This window comes from Tachypleus tridentatus, chromosome 7, assembly GCF_004210375.1.
Source record: "Tachypleus tridentatus isolate NWPU-2018 chromosome 7, ASM421037v1, whole genome shotgun sequence".
Lineage (NCBI taxonomy): Eukaryota > Metazoa > Arthropoda > Merostomata > Xiphosura > Limulidae > Tachypleus > Tachypleus tridentatus.
In genome coordinates, this window is record NC_134831.1 from 136,556,357 (window position 1) to 136,572,647 (window position 16,291).

At 33.3% G+C, this 16,291-nt stretch overlaps 1 protein-coding gene across 1 annotated transcript in view; it reads left to right on the top strand.

Annotated features, from left to right (window-relative positions):
* Window positions 1-16,291, top strand: part of LOC143256677 (synaptotagmin-10-like) — a 60,872-nt gene that overhangs the window by 16,154 nt on the left and 28,427 nt on the right. Inside the window, exons 2-5 of the mRNA XM_076514190.1 lie at window positions 8,107-8,472; window positions 14,049-14,242; window positions 15,218-15,322; window positions 16,057-16,275. Coding sequence (XP_076370305.1) covers window positions 8,107-8,472; window positions 14,049-14,242; window positions 15,218-15,322; window positions 16,057-16,275 — 884 coding nt within the window. The remainder of the gene's footprint in view (window positions 1-8,106; window positions 8,473-14,048; window positions 14,243-15,217; window positions 15,323-16,056; window positions 16,276-16,291) is intronic.

Below are 16,291 nucleotides of genomic sequence, written 5' to 3' on the forward strand. Positions count from 1 at the left end.
CCGCCAATCATTATTCTTGAACGTTATAAATCATCAGTCGTTGTTTCTCTGTGCTGGCAATCATTGTTCTTGTATGTTAAGAACAATCAATCATTGTTTACTAACAGTCACTTATCACTGTTCGTGCGTATTAAAAGTTATCAATCGTTGTTCATGTATGCTAGAAGTTATAAATCGTTGTTTATTAGCAGACACTAATCATTGTTCTTGTATTGTATGTTAGAAGTTATAAATCGTTATTTATTAGCAATCACTAATCACTGTTCTTGTATGTTAGAAGTTATAAACCGTTGTTTATTAACAATCACTAATCATTGTTCTTGTATGTTAGAAGTTATAAATCGTTGTTTATTAACAATCACTAATCATTGTTCTTGTATGTTAGAAGTTATAAATCGTTGTTTATTAACAATCACTAATCATTGTTATTGTATGTTAGAAGTTATAAATATTGTTTATTAGCAGTCACTAATTATTTTTATTGTATGTTAAAAGTTATAAATCGTTGTTTATTAGCAGTCACTAATCATTGTTTTTGTGTGCTGGAAGTTACTAGTCGTTGTTTCTACATACTAACAACCTTAAACAATTGTTTACACAATTTAACTGTTTCCAATCGTTTTTTTTAATGTTAGCAATCGTGATTTATTATTTTTGGGTTATAACCCTTACAATAATTGTTTCTATTTACTAGTAGTTGCAATTTTCCATTTTTGAATATTAGCAGAAGCTATCAAAGGCTGTTTGTGTGCAAGATTCTTGCCTTTTCACATTTTCCGCTATCTAAAACATAATGTTTCCTTGAACAAATTGACATTTTTGTTAAGGTAATGTAAAAACTACAGAGGCGCTACAGTAACATCTCGTTCAGTCGTTAGCTTCTTCACAGCATGTGTTAAAGCCGTTGTCATAGTTACACTTATCAACAAGTTGAATCAGTTTTGTGTGTTTAGCGCATTAACGTTAGTGAGTCTAATAAATGTGCATAATGTCTACTTACTCTGTGTTGATTCCTCAACATATTCTGTAACTAATTCACATAGGTTGGAAGAGATAAGCACATATTATACTCTGAGATAACCCATTAAACAAAATACTTATGTACTCATCAATATCTTAATTTGTAATACGTGTTAGGAACGTACTCTAGCACACTGCATGATGTTAACGTTTTATCAAGTTGATTTTTTAAAAAAATATCTGGACAGCGATTTAGGTTACTTAACATGTGTGTTTTTATTCTTACTTTCTTTTTGGAAATTGTTGATAATAATCTCAGTAATTTATGATGATTCTACATGTCTATTTTAAAGGCCCTTCTAAAACTTAATTACTTTTAGTATGTATGAATAACAGAGTTTTCTGGTAGAAATTATAAACAATATACATAATTACACTGTAATTTATCTTTCTACGACAATATACAGATGTACATTTTGATATATCATTGAGCAAATCTTCTCTTAATGGATCATTAAACAGCTGTTCAATTTACTATATTGTTAAAAAGATGGCTATCTTATTACATCAGTTTGCGTCATTGAAGAATTTCTATTTTATACAACGCTTTTAAAAATAATTTGAACTAAATGAGTTACGAATAAATGCAACAGATGCCAAACGAGCAGAATCTACAAAAGTGACTTATTGTAACGACTCGAATACACGATAGACAAGGACACATTACAGAGTCTTGTTGTGACTGGTTTGTTTCTTGTTTTTGAATTTCGTGCAAAGCTACACGAGGACTATCTGCGTTAGCTGTCCCTAATTTAGCTGTATAAGACTAGAGGGAGGGCAGCTAGTCATCACCACTCACCGTCAACTCTTGGGCTACACGTTTACCAAAGAATGGTGGGATTGACCGTCATGTTATAACATAAAAGGGCGAGCATGTTTGATGTGACGGGGATTCGAACCCGCGATCCTCAGATTACGAGTCGAGCGCCTTAAGCACGTGGCCATGGTGGGTCGAGTCTTGTTGTAACTGATTTTATTGAGTGAAGACAAACACGTATTGAAATAAACATCTCTAACAGCTCTCTGAAAACAAAGAGATCTTACACTGACTTATTGTAATCGATCGAGTGAAGAGAAAAGTATAATACAGTGACTTGTAACTGACTGAGTGAAGAAAACCACGTATTTTACTTTTCTAACAGTTTGAGTAAAGACAAAAATATCCTATAATAACTAATTGTAACGGCTGGAATGAAGACAAAGACCTTGCGAATAGAGAAACACATAAAAAAATGATTTATTGTAAAGGCTCAAGTGAAAACAAATATATTTAACAATAAGCTATTGTAACGGCTCTAATGAAAACAAATATATTTAACAATTAACTATTGTAATGGCTCTAATAAAGAAAATACGTTTAACAATGAGCTATTGTAACGGCTCTAATAGAAACAAATATATTTAACAATAAGCTATTGTAACAGCTCTAATGAAAACAAAGAACACTTTACACTGAACTAATTTTAAAGGTCCAAGTTAAGACAGAAATATATAACAGTGACCTGTTGACAAAAACATTCAGTTAACTGTTCATATCTAAAGACGACTTCTTGTGGAGTTGAACTTGTGATTTCCATTAAAGTTCCAGACACGAACGTCCTGGAGTGATTAAGTGATTAAGCAATTTAAAAATCCATTCAATACTTCCCTGTCTTCAGTACTTGAAGCTGGCTTGTATAACTGGCACTAAACTCCCAGAATGCTTATAACTACGAAAACACATTTAAAAAAACATCCCGTAGTGCGTCAAACAAACGGTATTATTCTCAGGCTTTAAGGGTCATGTTTTTACGCTACTTCAGAACTATGTTACTGCAGAAGCCATGTTGTGATTGTTGCTATAGACGACGAGCAGGCTCGGGTGGAATAATTTGAAGGTTTCCATCACTATAATAAGATTTACTTCTCAGAGTTTTCTGTCAATTATCCATTACATTATGCTCTGGATGATCTACCCACGATACGTCATACCCGCTGTTCCAATCTTCGTTAGAACTTGTTTGTCATCTTCAGCTGTTCTTGTTCCGATCTTTAACCATCAGTTTAAAACATCCACACAAATTATGTCAAAAGCGACCAAACAATACTTATTTTTGCTCTCTGTTTCAGAAAATATTGTTTACCGCGTTACAGGAAGGACCACCATTTTTATATCAACGAATCTATTGAAACTTAAAGCTGATATTATCTAACTATATGATAATTTAACAATGTTTGTTTTGTTTTGTTTTTGGAATTTCGCACAAAGCTACTCGAGGACTATCTGTGCTAGCCGTCCCTAATTTAGCAGTGTAAGACTAGAGGGAAGGCAGATAGTCATCACCACCCACCGTCAACTCTTGGACTACTCTTTTACTAACGAATAGTGGGATTGACCGTCACATTATAAAGCCCTCACGGCTGGGAGGGCGAGCATGTTTGGTGCGACGGGGATGCGAACCCGCGACCCTCAGATTACGAGTCGCACGCCTTAACACGCTTGGCCATGCCGGGCCCATTTAACAATGATGACAGCAATAATGCTGGTTAGCACATGCAAGGAAAGATACAAATTTCTTACGTACGAAACGTCACAATTTGTTTAAATAATTCACCTAAGTTCAAATTATTTATATAAACCTGTCGCATACGTTTTTCTTTGGGTAAAAAATAGGTTGCACTTTGCATTATTTTAATTAATGTTGTTGTTGTTAGTTTTATCAAAATTCTTATAAGATTAGGTTTAGATAATATTTCTTTACATAATTTATTAAGTAATTTTTCTTTCCAAGCAAAAGTTGTATTGGCTCTTGCGTTAAGGTTTTTGACACAAAAGTAAAACAATACTATAGTGCACTAGAAGGGTAAAATATATCCAGTTATTTAATATACTTGTTCACTTACCGTCATTGTTCTGGAAGTTTCAAGCTCTATCAACTACCTAACGACCTCCCAAAGACAAGTAATCAGTGTTTTTCTAACGTCTATGACTTAGTTCTTGTTATAATGTCTGACAGTCAAATTCTGTTAATGCCCAACCCTTATTTCGAACTCCTATATCATGCATGTTGAATAATAAATTATACTGACTACTTTTTGCAATATCTGATATTCAAATCTTTCACGTAATATCTGATAATTAACATATTTTTATACACATATATATAGAATATTAATACTAAACAATCAAGTAAATTTTTAAAAAGTCAAAACGAAGGACTGCATTAAAAAACAGAAAATCCAAATATCTGACTAATGACCATTTGTTATAAACCAAAAGAAGGACTGCATTAAAAAACAGAAAATTCAAATATCTGACTAACGACCATTTGTTATAAACCAAAACAAGCCCAAATAAAAATCAAAAGGAAGGACTGCATTAAAAAACAGAAAATCAAATATCTGACTAATGACCATTTGTTATAAACCCAAACAAGCCCAAATAAAAATCAAAAGGAAGGACTGCATTACAAAACAGAAAATCCAAGTATCTGATTAATGACCATTTGTTATAAACCGAAACAAGCCCAAATAAAAATCTAAAGCGCTGCACTAATCAAAACGATTCCCAGGGTATAGGCAATAATGTAGGATATAAAATGAACCCTAGGTTTTGGAAGTGAATGCAGAATAGGACCAACATTGCGGTAGGGATACACCGTCTGTCAGTCTTATCCTTTATTTATCAGTCTCACGTGAAAAATAATTAAATAATAAAATAAAAATAGAAATTAGAAGAGCGAGATGTGGGTGTTCAAGCTCACAACGTCCGACTGCATTCACTACCTTGTGGGAAGGTGACTGCTTTCCAAAGTATATAAATATGATATATACTTATATATATATATGTTCAAAATATTTTCATAATTGAAATATTTAACACCTTCTACAATACAACATTTTTGACATTTTCCACACAATATACGATACCCAAATCTTGTTCAGTCTTCTTTATTTTGAAGATACCTAGGTACTTTGCTATTTTACAATAAAAGTGATTTATTAGAGCAATTGTTGTTCATTACTGATTAGAAGAAATGTTTTGGGTCTTATATGTTATCGAAGTTTCACTTTATGGTCTGGTTTGTTTTGATTTTCGCGCAAATCTACTCGAGGGCTATCTGCACTAGCTCCCTAATTTAGCAATGTAAGACTAGAGGGAAAGCAGCTAGTCATCACCACCCACCGCCAACTCTTGGACTACTCTTTTACCAACGAATAGCGGGATTGATCGTCATATTATAACGTCCCCATGGCTGAAAGGGCGAACATGTTGGGTGTGACGGGGATTCGAACCTGTGACCCTCAGATTACGAGTCGCACGCCTTAACCCACCTGACCATGCCGTGCCTCTGGATATGTTAATTATTTCCAGATGTTTCAAAATACACGGTTTTCATAGTCACAGTATTTTTATTCATGATAACTGAAGTAAAGTTAAGGAAGTAAAATATTATTTTTTTTCAAAATATCAGTCATTATGTAATTTATGATTTATTTAAAAACGTTTGGTGTAACAGACTGAAGGTAATAACGCCAGATGCAAGTGAAGTCATTTGACAACATATTGTAATCTATGTGTATGATGTCATATAAAACATGACATGAAGTTTCTTTTCTCATAAGCTAATGTTCATTACTTTAATCAATTGTAGATGTGTCATTGTTAACCCAGTTCGTTATTAGGAACACATGATTCTCAGTAAGTTAAAATATCTTCTCAGTGTAGTTAGTGAGTTAAAGCTTATGCTCAATGTGTGGCTAGTAAATTACAACTTATGTCTGACATGCTGTCAGTAAGTTACAACTACTGCTTCGTCTGTTATTAGTAAGTTACACTTTCTGTCTAACGTGTGGTTAGTAACTCGCAAATTGTGTTCAGTGTGTATATAGAGTGGTTGGTATGTCACACTTGCGTTCATTATGTGGTTCGTAAGCTTTAAGTATATTAGGCTATTTATTTACTGCCTTCAGAGGCCAAGTGGGATTCTTTCTTACTATTAACAATTCTGTTGTCCACACAGACACGACACTGAACTTCCTATTTTTACCATGTGAGGGACAGAACTAACTTTAAATCTAGGTTAACACAGTATTTTAGTATTTTTCTAACCTTATTTTATGTTTCAATATATATATAAATGGGCTTACATTTTCCTCGGAAATTTCTTGAAGAAATGCAACAAGTTGTATATCGTTAGAGAGGTATTTATCCGAGGAGTCCGGATTATATGCAGGTTCTACTTAGAACCACTTTTCCCACATTATTTTTTTAATTAGTAAAACTTCTTTAATACAACGAGTATGCTACAGGATGGCGTTGTCATCACATGATGGTTGACTACGATTTCAACTGTATTTTATTTACAAAGTATTTCGCTCAAACGACACTTGAGCCGCGTGTAATTTCCTTTAAAAATTAACATAATACTAATTATACTTTCTATAAGCTTCCTTGACTTATATCGGTCTAAAATAAACATGTGCAGTTCAAACCTCTCGTTTTCTGAACACGTAATCAGACGTCTCTGCATATTTAGTCAGTTAAGCTTGGTTTTATTACAATTTTATATTTACTTCACTTTGCAATAATTTAGCTTCGGATCGTTTCCTAGGCTGCTATAAATATAACCTTTGTCCAATTTTTTCTTTACTTCAGGTTTTATTTCCGCCATACTCTAAACGCTTATAACTATTTCATACGCTGTAAGCTGCTTTTATTTTACCTGCTTGTTTGCTTTACGCGTGGTTCCATTAAATAAAGTTACGTACGTATAGTTTTATTAAATAATGTCACGTCTATGTGAGTTTATTCGGATAGAATTTATTCATATATAGGCGGATTTATCACTTTAACACAATGTTTGCAAGAAAGCGTAGCTTAAATGTCGTGCGTGAAAATGGTAGAATAAGGAAACTTCAAGCGAAGGGCATGAAAACTACTATACATGTTTTTCAGGTCACTAAGAGTACAGAATTAAAAACATATTTTTTTTAATTATCTCACAAAAATTAATTCTTTATAAAACCTTTTTTTCTAGTGTGACACACTGGTTGGTATGTGAATCCCATGATTAAAGGTTCGATTATTGTGTTACCGCAAAAACGCACTCCGCACTTCATGACAGTAGCTGAACTACAAGAGTGACGGTCAAATTCCACTATTAACTTACCCAGTAGCAGCTTATTAGTATTGTGAGTACAGTTTGTTAGCTGCTTCCCTTCTAACATATCAGTTCAAATTTGGACAGATATGAACAGATCGTCTTGGTGTAGCTTTCTACGAAAAATTCTTAAACAATGAAACAATGAAATTTATAGAACGTTCATAGCGTTAAGAATGCTTTAGCAATTTCATTATTTCTACAGTATATATAAAGTTTTCGGTAGCCAAGTAAAATTTTATTATATTTTAATTTAAGCTCCGTTTGCTGAGACATTAATGAGACATATTTAACATTTTTATAAACTTTACTGCACATTTATATATTTCCAAGTTCGTGCTGAGTACTTCACTCAAACTCATCTTTGATTCTTTTTGTGATCTTGCATTTCACTTCCCAGGAAGCACATATGCAACAACAACAGCTAAACGCAAAATTCAGTCAAGAATTCCTATTGAGGAAATATTCAAGTTATTTTAAATGCGTAACAAGAAAAGGTATCCAGAAACGAACTAAGGCCATGCATACTATACTTGCTCACATTACGTAACCAAGTGGCATTCAGTTAAATAATAACTTGATGCATCTGTGTATCTGAAACTTGTCGTCGAGTGTGTGTTATTTTGGATATTTTCGCTCTTTTGCGTTGTAATCCTACTGAAGAAATTTGATAATATGAAATTTATTTTTGTAAATGAAAAGATCCTTATGTTTTGTTCATAAAACTACAAATGTTTACTTGTTTGTTTGTTGTCAACAGCAAAGCCACGCAATGAAGTGTCTTTGCTGTGCCCACCACGAGTATCGTAACCCAATTTTTAACTTTCAGGCTTACCTCTGGGCTACTGAATGGTAAACACTATGCAAGAAAAATTAAATTATGAACTTCCTTTATATTAAAACTAAAGTGCCTGATATTGGTTTTCCTCTTTCTATCTTCTAGATGCCGGACTTGCAGATGTACCACAGTTTATTTTTGCGTTGATTATTCTAGCGGTCACTGTAGTAGGCGTAATGACTTACTTTAGTTATCGGTGGCTGGTCTCTATCCTTCAACCTCATCATTCTGCCAGCGACAGCAGCGCCGCCTTAGTGCCCACTACAGTACACTCAACAGAGCCTAATAGTAGTCCATCGTTGAAAATAAGCCACAGTCTACCAGACATAAAGGAAGAGGTCCAAAAAGAGGTTCACTGCAAGAAAACTGCACCTCCTCGTCAGACCACCTTACCAACTGTCCCAACACGTCATCAGACATTTCAGAGACAGCTATCCCATCGCATCGACATTTACGACGTTCCTTTTGAAGGTACGGGTTTAATTTCTAACATTATAACTTAAACATTTTCAGATGCGTGTGTATTGTTGTGAATTCTGATAAGGTTGAGATGTGCACAGAGGTACCCAAGTAAGTGATCGTTTCACTTTTGGTCCTTCCTGATAATATCGAATTGAGTATGATACCCCTTATCAGTTAATTTTCGCTACAATTGCTCCAAAATAAATAAATTGTGTAATCCGAAACTTTGTAGCAAAACTTTATTATCCACGTTTGTTAGGAAGTTCAGTCTTTATAAGTAATGACGCTCACAAAGATAGAATGAATATAAATTTGGTTAAAGGAAAAGAAACATAGGGTAGTATAGTACTACTTTCTTTCGTACATAAATCCATTAGTGTGCCATTGATGAAGTGTCTTACTTAAACAACGCATTATTGAATTTCATAACCTGCTATTTTTTGCAATGTAAAACCATACGTGTACAAGCTACGTGTACGAACTTCGACTACGTGCGAAGCTAAGTCACATCAATTTTACTGGCACGTAAAAAAATCTCAACTATATAGTTTTTCTATAAACCGTGAGTTTTCACAAGCGTTAATAAATAAAATAATTGTTTTTATTCAATTTATTTTACTCATTATTTCAACAAAAATTCGACATTCATAACGTTACTTCAATGTGGGCCTGGCATGGCCAAGCGCGTAAGGCGTGCGACTCGTAATCCGAGGGTCGCGGGTTCGCGTCCGCGTCGCGCCAAACATGCTCGCCCTCCCAGCCGTGGGGGCGTTATAATGTTACGGTCAATCCCACTATTCGTTAGTAAAAGAGTGGCCCAAGAGTTGACGGTGGGTGGTGATGACTAGCTGCCTTCCCTCTAGTCTTACACTGCTAAATTAGGGACGACTAGCACAGATAGCCCTTGAGTAGCTTTGTGCGAAATTCCAAACAACAAACAAACAAATACTTCAATGTGACAAAAGAAAAAAAATTAAAGTTTTTTTTATTATAGTGTAATACAACACTTCTTAAGTTAACTAATGATAAAAGTAGCTAATTGGATAATGTAACAATAAAAAAACAATAGAGTGGATGATACAGAGGAATACGGAAAAAAAGTTGAATATTTTTAACCTAGGATCGTGAAAGCATATTTTCATTTTAGGTAATGAAAACATATACAAAACGAGTTGGGTTTTTTTCTAAGCAATAAAAGCAAAAATCACAAGTGATATCATGTGTTGTTTCATTGTTGGTAGGTTTTTACGAAATATAAAAATATAAAACTGAAGAGTGCACAGTGGATTGAATGTAGTGTAAACTAGAAATTAATCAGTAGATTGTTTTGTATAAGTTGAAGAGTAATATGTAGATTGTTTTGTATAGGTTGAAGAGTAATATGTAGATTGTTTTGTATCGGTTGAAGAGTAATATGTAGATTGTTTTGTATCGGTTGAAGAGTAATATGTAGATTGTTTTGTATAGGTTGAAGAGTAATCAGTGGATTGTTTTGTATCGGTTGAAGAGTAATTAGTAGATTGTTTTGTATAGGTTGAAGAGTAATTAGTAGATTGTTTTGTATAGATTGAAGAGTAATTAGTAGATTGTTTTGTATAGGTTGAAGAGTAATTAGTAGATTGTTTTGTATAGGTTGAAGAGTAATATGTAGATTGTTTTGTATAGGTTGAAGAGTAATTAGTAGATTGTTTTGTATAGGTTGAAGAGTAATCAGTGGATTGTTTTGTATAGGTTGAAGATAATTAGTAGATTGTTTTGTATAGGTTGAAGAGTAATATGTAGATTATTTAGTATAGGTTGAAGAGCAATATATGATTGTTTTGTATAGGTTGAAGAGTAATATGTAGATTGTTTTGTATAGGTTGAAGAGTAATCAGTGGATTGTTTTGTATAGGTTGAAGAGTAATTAGTAGATTGTTTTGTATAGGTTGAAGAGTAATTAGTAGATTGTTTTGTATAGGTTGAAGAGTAATTAGTAGATTGTTTTGTATAGGTTGAAGAGTAATTAGTAGATTGTTTTGTATAGGTTGAAGAGTAATTAGTAGATTGTTTTGTATGGGTTGAAGAGTAATTAGTAGATTGTTTTGTATAGGTTGAAGAGTAATTAGTAGATTGTTTTGTATAGGTTGAAGAGTAATATGTAGATTGTTTTGTATAGGTTAAAGAGTAATTAGTAGATTGTTTTGTATAGGTTGAAGAGTAATCAGTGGATTGTTTTGTATAGGTTGAAGATAATTAGTAGATTGTTTTGTATAGGTTGAAGAGTAATATGTAGATTGTTTAGTATAGGTTGAAGAGTAATATGTAGATTGTTTTGTATAGGTTGAAGAGTAATATGTAGATTGTTTTGTATAGGTTGAAGAGTAATCAGTGGATTGTTTTGTATAGGTTGAAGAGTAATTAGTAGATTGTTTTGTATAGGTTGAAGAGTAATTAGTAGATTGTTTTGTATAGGTTGAAGAGTAATTAGTAGATTGTTTTGTATAGGTTGAAAAGTAATTAGTAGATTGTTTTGTATAGGTTGAAGAGTAATTAGTAGATTGTTTTGTATGGGTTGAAGAGTAATTAGTAGATTGTTTTGTATAGGTTGAAGAGTAATTAGTAGATTGTTTTGTATAGGTTGAAGAGTAATATGTAGATTGTTTTGTATAGGTTAAAGAGTAATCAGTGGATTGTTTTGTATAGGTTGAAGAGTAATCAGTGGATTGTTTTGTATAGGTTGAAGAGTAATTAGTGGATTGTTTTGTATAGGTTGAAGAGTAATTAATGAACAGAATACAGACTAAAGTATCATTAGTGGGGCATTTTCAATTCGTGTTGAAAATTAATAAGTTGGTAATTTTATCTAACCTAGAGATTTACTGTTTAATTGTTTCTAGAGAAGAATGATTATGAATTACTTACTTATTTTCAGAGTAGAAAAAATACTTGATTTCTCTCAATGTATGATGAATAATAATTAGTGGACTTATTTCTTTTTACACTTTTGATGAATCATTTGATTATTTTTCAATGCAAGATAAAAAGCCGTTAGTAGATTGTTCTCAGCACAAGCTTATAACTCTTCCAACTAGTTGTTTTCAACATAGAACAGGCCCGGAATGACCAGGTGGTTAAGACACTCGACTCGTAATCTGAGAGTCGCAGGATCGAATTTTCGTCACACCAAACTCGCCCTTTCAGCCGTGGGGGCGATATAAAGTGAGGGTCAATCCCACTATTTGTTGGTAACTTAGAGACGGCTAGCGCAGATAGCCCTCAAGTAGCTTTGCGCGAAATTCAAATCAATCAAGTTAAATATTTTTCAAATGCTTCATCATTTATTCTGAAGCAAAATATTTTAAGAACGTCTTAATGTTAACATTTCATAAGCAGAACATCACTTCCTGAGTCAGGGTTACATTTCTCCTGTGAATAGTATCACAAACGTTTCAAGTTTTAACACATTTTGAATTATTTAGAGAGGGGACGGTAATTTTTTCATATTAAAATCAGTCGGTTTGTTGCGCAAAGCTACACAATAGACTATCTCTGCTTTGCCCGCTACGGGTATATCGAAACATTACTTTAAGAGGTTTAAAACCTTTGAGTTACTGCTGACCCATCAGAGCACTGTTGAGAGAGCAGTTTATGTTTCATATATAGAAAGAATATATTATATTTTTAATCATTCAGAGCTATCAAACCGTAGCAAATGCTTCAAGTACGCGAAAAAGAAAACCACAGGAGAATGTTACAGTTTTATAGTTTACCATGTGTCACCGACCAATGATTCTAAATATTTTTAGACCTCTCGGTACATCTTCAACTAGATTTCAAAGGGAATGCTTTTACCTAATATTGTTTGTTTGTTTTTGAATTGTGCGCAAAGCTACACGAGAGCTATCTGCGCAAGCCGTCTCTAATTTAGCAGTGTAAGACTAGAGGGAAGGCAACTAGTCATCACCACCCACCGCAAACTCGTAGGCTACTTTTTTACCAACGAATAGTGGGATTGACCGTAACATTATAACGACCCCAACTGAAAAGGCGAGCATGTTTGGTGCGACTTGGATTCGAACCCGCGACCCTCAGATTACGAGTGGACTGCCTTAACCCACCTAGCTATGTCGGGCCTTTTACGTAATATTAAATGTACAGAGTTTTAATGTTGTATTATTAAACTTAATTTTTAGGCAAAATGTATTTGTCGCTAAAGTAATTTAAAATACAGTATGTCTCCCAACAACATGTTCGCTGAACCTTTTGCAGTATGATCTATCTGTCTTTTATTGATATATTTTTAACCTTATGTCGATAACGATTCTGCTGTTTCCGTCATAAGAAGAAGACTATATTCAGTCTATATTCTCAAACATGAATTTTATTTTCTTCCCGCCAAACGATTTTAATGATCCAGTAAAATGAAAAATTTATATTCAGCCGAAATCAATCCTTTCACAAAAAAATTTGTTTTTAATTTATTTCGTTTCTTCACTGTCAAACGATTTTACTCCTTTTTGTATATTTGTTTGTTTTTTAAGTTTCGCACAAAGCTATTCGAGGGCTATCTGTGCTAGCCGTCCTTAATTTAGTAGTGTAAGACTAGAGGGAAGGCAGCTAGTCATAAACACCCTTTTGGTATAAGGAAAACATTGTATTTAGACCCAATTAACCTTTATGAATAGTTTCGTCTTTCGTAGATTTTATTTCCTCTTCGCAGACGATTTTTCTTTTTCCAAATAAAAAAGGGTCTATTTAAGGCACGGCATGGCCAGATGGTTAAGGCACTCAACTCGTAATTCGAGGGTCGCGGGTGCGAATCACAGTCACACCAAACATGTTTGCCCTATCAGCCGTGGGGGCGTTATAATGTATCGGTAAATTTTACTTTTCGTTGATAAAAGTGTAGCCCAAGAGTTGGCGGTGGGTGGTGCTGACTAGCTACCTTTCTTCTAGTCTTACACTGCTAAATTATGGACAGCTAACGCAGATAGCCCTCGAAGAGCTTTATGTTTTTTTAAATTTCGCACAAACGTTCTATTTAGAGGACATTACGTATTTTACCTTCGTCTGAATTCTTATTGATTCTTACTTGTGTGTTAGTCAATGATTCTTTTTTCACCGAAAGATGACTGTTCTGTTTTCGTAAGTAAAATATGAAAATAATTTTTTGTTTTCTATTTTCTTTAAAAATAAACCGCTGCAAATATATTAAAGTTAAAGATAAACCTTAAAAGTATATTTTAACAGTTCTTTTTACATTACTGTTCTTCTAAAACTTTATTTATAAACTTGCTAAATATTGTTAAGCCTAATCATTTTCATCGTAGTGTCATAAACATGAAATGAAATAAGAATATTAATGCAGCTCTTGGATACTTTTATATAATTAAATGTAGCTGTTAGATAAACTTCTGAATATATAAATAATTAGATAAGTTATGAAGAGTCGCAAATTAAAAGTTGAAAATGCCGTTAATTATTGTCCAGACAACAACAAAATTACCTAATTTTTACGAAGATTTAAACAGTAAAATATATTTTGTGTTGTAATTCTTAAGAATAAAAAATATCATAAGGTACAGTTTTTCACCTTTTTGTAGTTTGCAACAAATCACCTCGTGAAACGCCATCTGTTGGAGAGATTAAACCAGAACTGTACAAGAAAGAGCTGGTGCGACAGGTATCCACTGAAAGCAACAATACGTTAGAAGAAGATGGTGACCATGGAAAGCCTTGTGGGAAACTCCATTTTACTCTCAAATACGACCATGACGTGGAATGTTTAATTGTCAGAGTATGGGAGTTAATGTTGTCGTTTGAACAAGATACGCTAAACTTTATTAGAATATAATACGAGTATTAAAATAAACTCAATTGGTTAACAACGTTAAAAACTCCATTTCACTCACAAATACGATCAAATAATAGAAGGCTTAAATGTCAGAGTATAGACGATAATGGTGTGTAAACAGGATATGTTAGACGTTATCGGAACATAAAAGGGTTAATAGACTCAATTGTCTAGCAACGAAAGTTTTGATTGGAACATTAAATAGTATATTATATGTGCGTGTGTGACAATTATTATCTGAATTTTATAATGTGTGAACTTTTTTTATAATTACAGTTTTGTAACTAAATATCTCCTAATGGAAAAACAAAAAAGCTTAAATATTCTTTGTATTCTAGGAATATTCAGTACGTGGATAGGGTTGATTCATAAAGGTAACGACAAACGTTGTCAATGTAAGACAATAAACCACTGAGTCATTATGTTTCTTTTTAAATATATTAACAACATGAAATACTCATGGCACCGATTTTATCGTCGAAATTCCCAACTTAACATATATTAAGTTTCTGTTTTTATGAGGGCTAGTATACTACGGAACGATGTTGAGAAATTAATTGAATAAAGATTGTTTTGTTTTTCTTTCAGCGAGAAACAATTGTTTTCAACAAAAACATTTTCAGGGATGTGTCGACATCGCATAACTTTTATTCATTACAACTTAAACACAGACTGATATTGGCAGATTTAACTCTATTGTTTCTATTTCTTTAATACGGTTTTCTGCAACTGTTACTCTGTAGATAAGTTATTTTCAAACATCATTCTTCACGGTCCAGCTTACGTGCTCCTTCTGATGTGAAATGACAAGCTAATTTACTTTTCTCTTAACTTACAAATCAACTCCCTTGTTTCGAGCTTCTCAATTTTTAACTGTCTACAGTCTTTGTTTATATGAAAGATATTTATCTTTTTCAGGTTCTTGAAGCTCGAGACCTCCCAGTAAAAGATTTCACGGGATCCTCTGACCCGTATGTCAAGATATATCTTCTCCCCGATCGCAAGAAAAAATTCCAGACACGGGTTTGTATGTTTCTTTGTTGTAAATTATATTACTTTTTTATTTCTAAATTGTTTGTTTATATCAGGCTTAAACAGTGGCCTTATTCTATTCGTGACACTGAAGTAATTCAATCCTATGTTTTTTCTTTTTTCTTTAATTTTAACTTGTCACAGTAGTTTGCCTGCCAATGAGCTAACAAAATTACGATTGTTTTTTGTTAAAACTAGACACCCTCCATAGATCAACTCTTTATGGTACTGGGGTTATATTAGGTTATTTAACTTATAAGTAAATTCAGCTTATTCAATCCAATATTGCCCAGATTTTACTCTAATTTGCCCTGGAAGACAATGAAGATGCCATGAAAGATCAAATGCCAGAGTAGCATCTACCCTAATCTCATCTCATTCTATATATAGTTGATCTAAGGTTGGTTCATGGTTATAACAAAAATGGCATCAAGAACAATATGATACATCTGTTTCCTGGTTGGAAAGTCAACTACAAGAACAAAAAACTAACTCACATGTAAATAAACTTGTTACTATCAGCTATTTTTGGTGTGTTTGTGATATTATGTCTTAGTGAGAATGGGTTCATATAATCAGCATTTATACTGTGTTATTGTGAATCACTTTTAAGTGTTGATACAAAAACAACTCAAGAAAAAAGCGTCATTAGAAAGCGCTTGACAGTTTGGTTCTCTGATAGAGAGGTTTTATTTTAAACGGTTATACTGTGTTATATGCAACAGGTTCATCTCAAGAATCTAAACCCAGTCTTCAATGAAACGTTTGTGTTCGGTGTCAGTTACGACCAGTTAAAAACTCGCACGTTACAGTTTTCTGTGTACGACTTCGACCGATTTTCCAAACATGATTTGATTGGACAGGTTCTAGTTAAGACATTGACAGAGGTTTGTGACGTCACTTATGACTTGGAGTATATCATGGACATAATGTGTGTTCCCCAGGTAAGAATTTTATGAA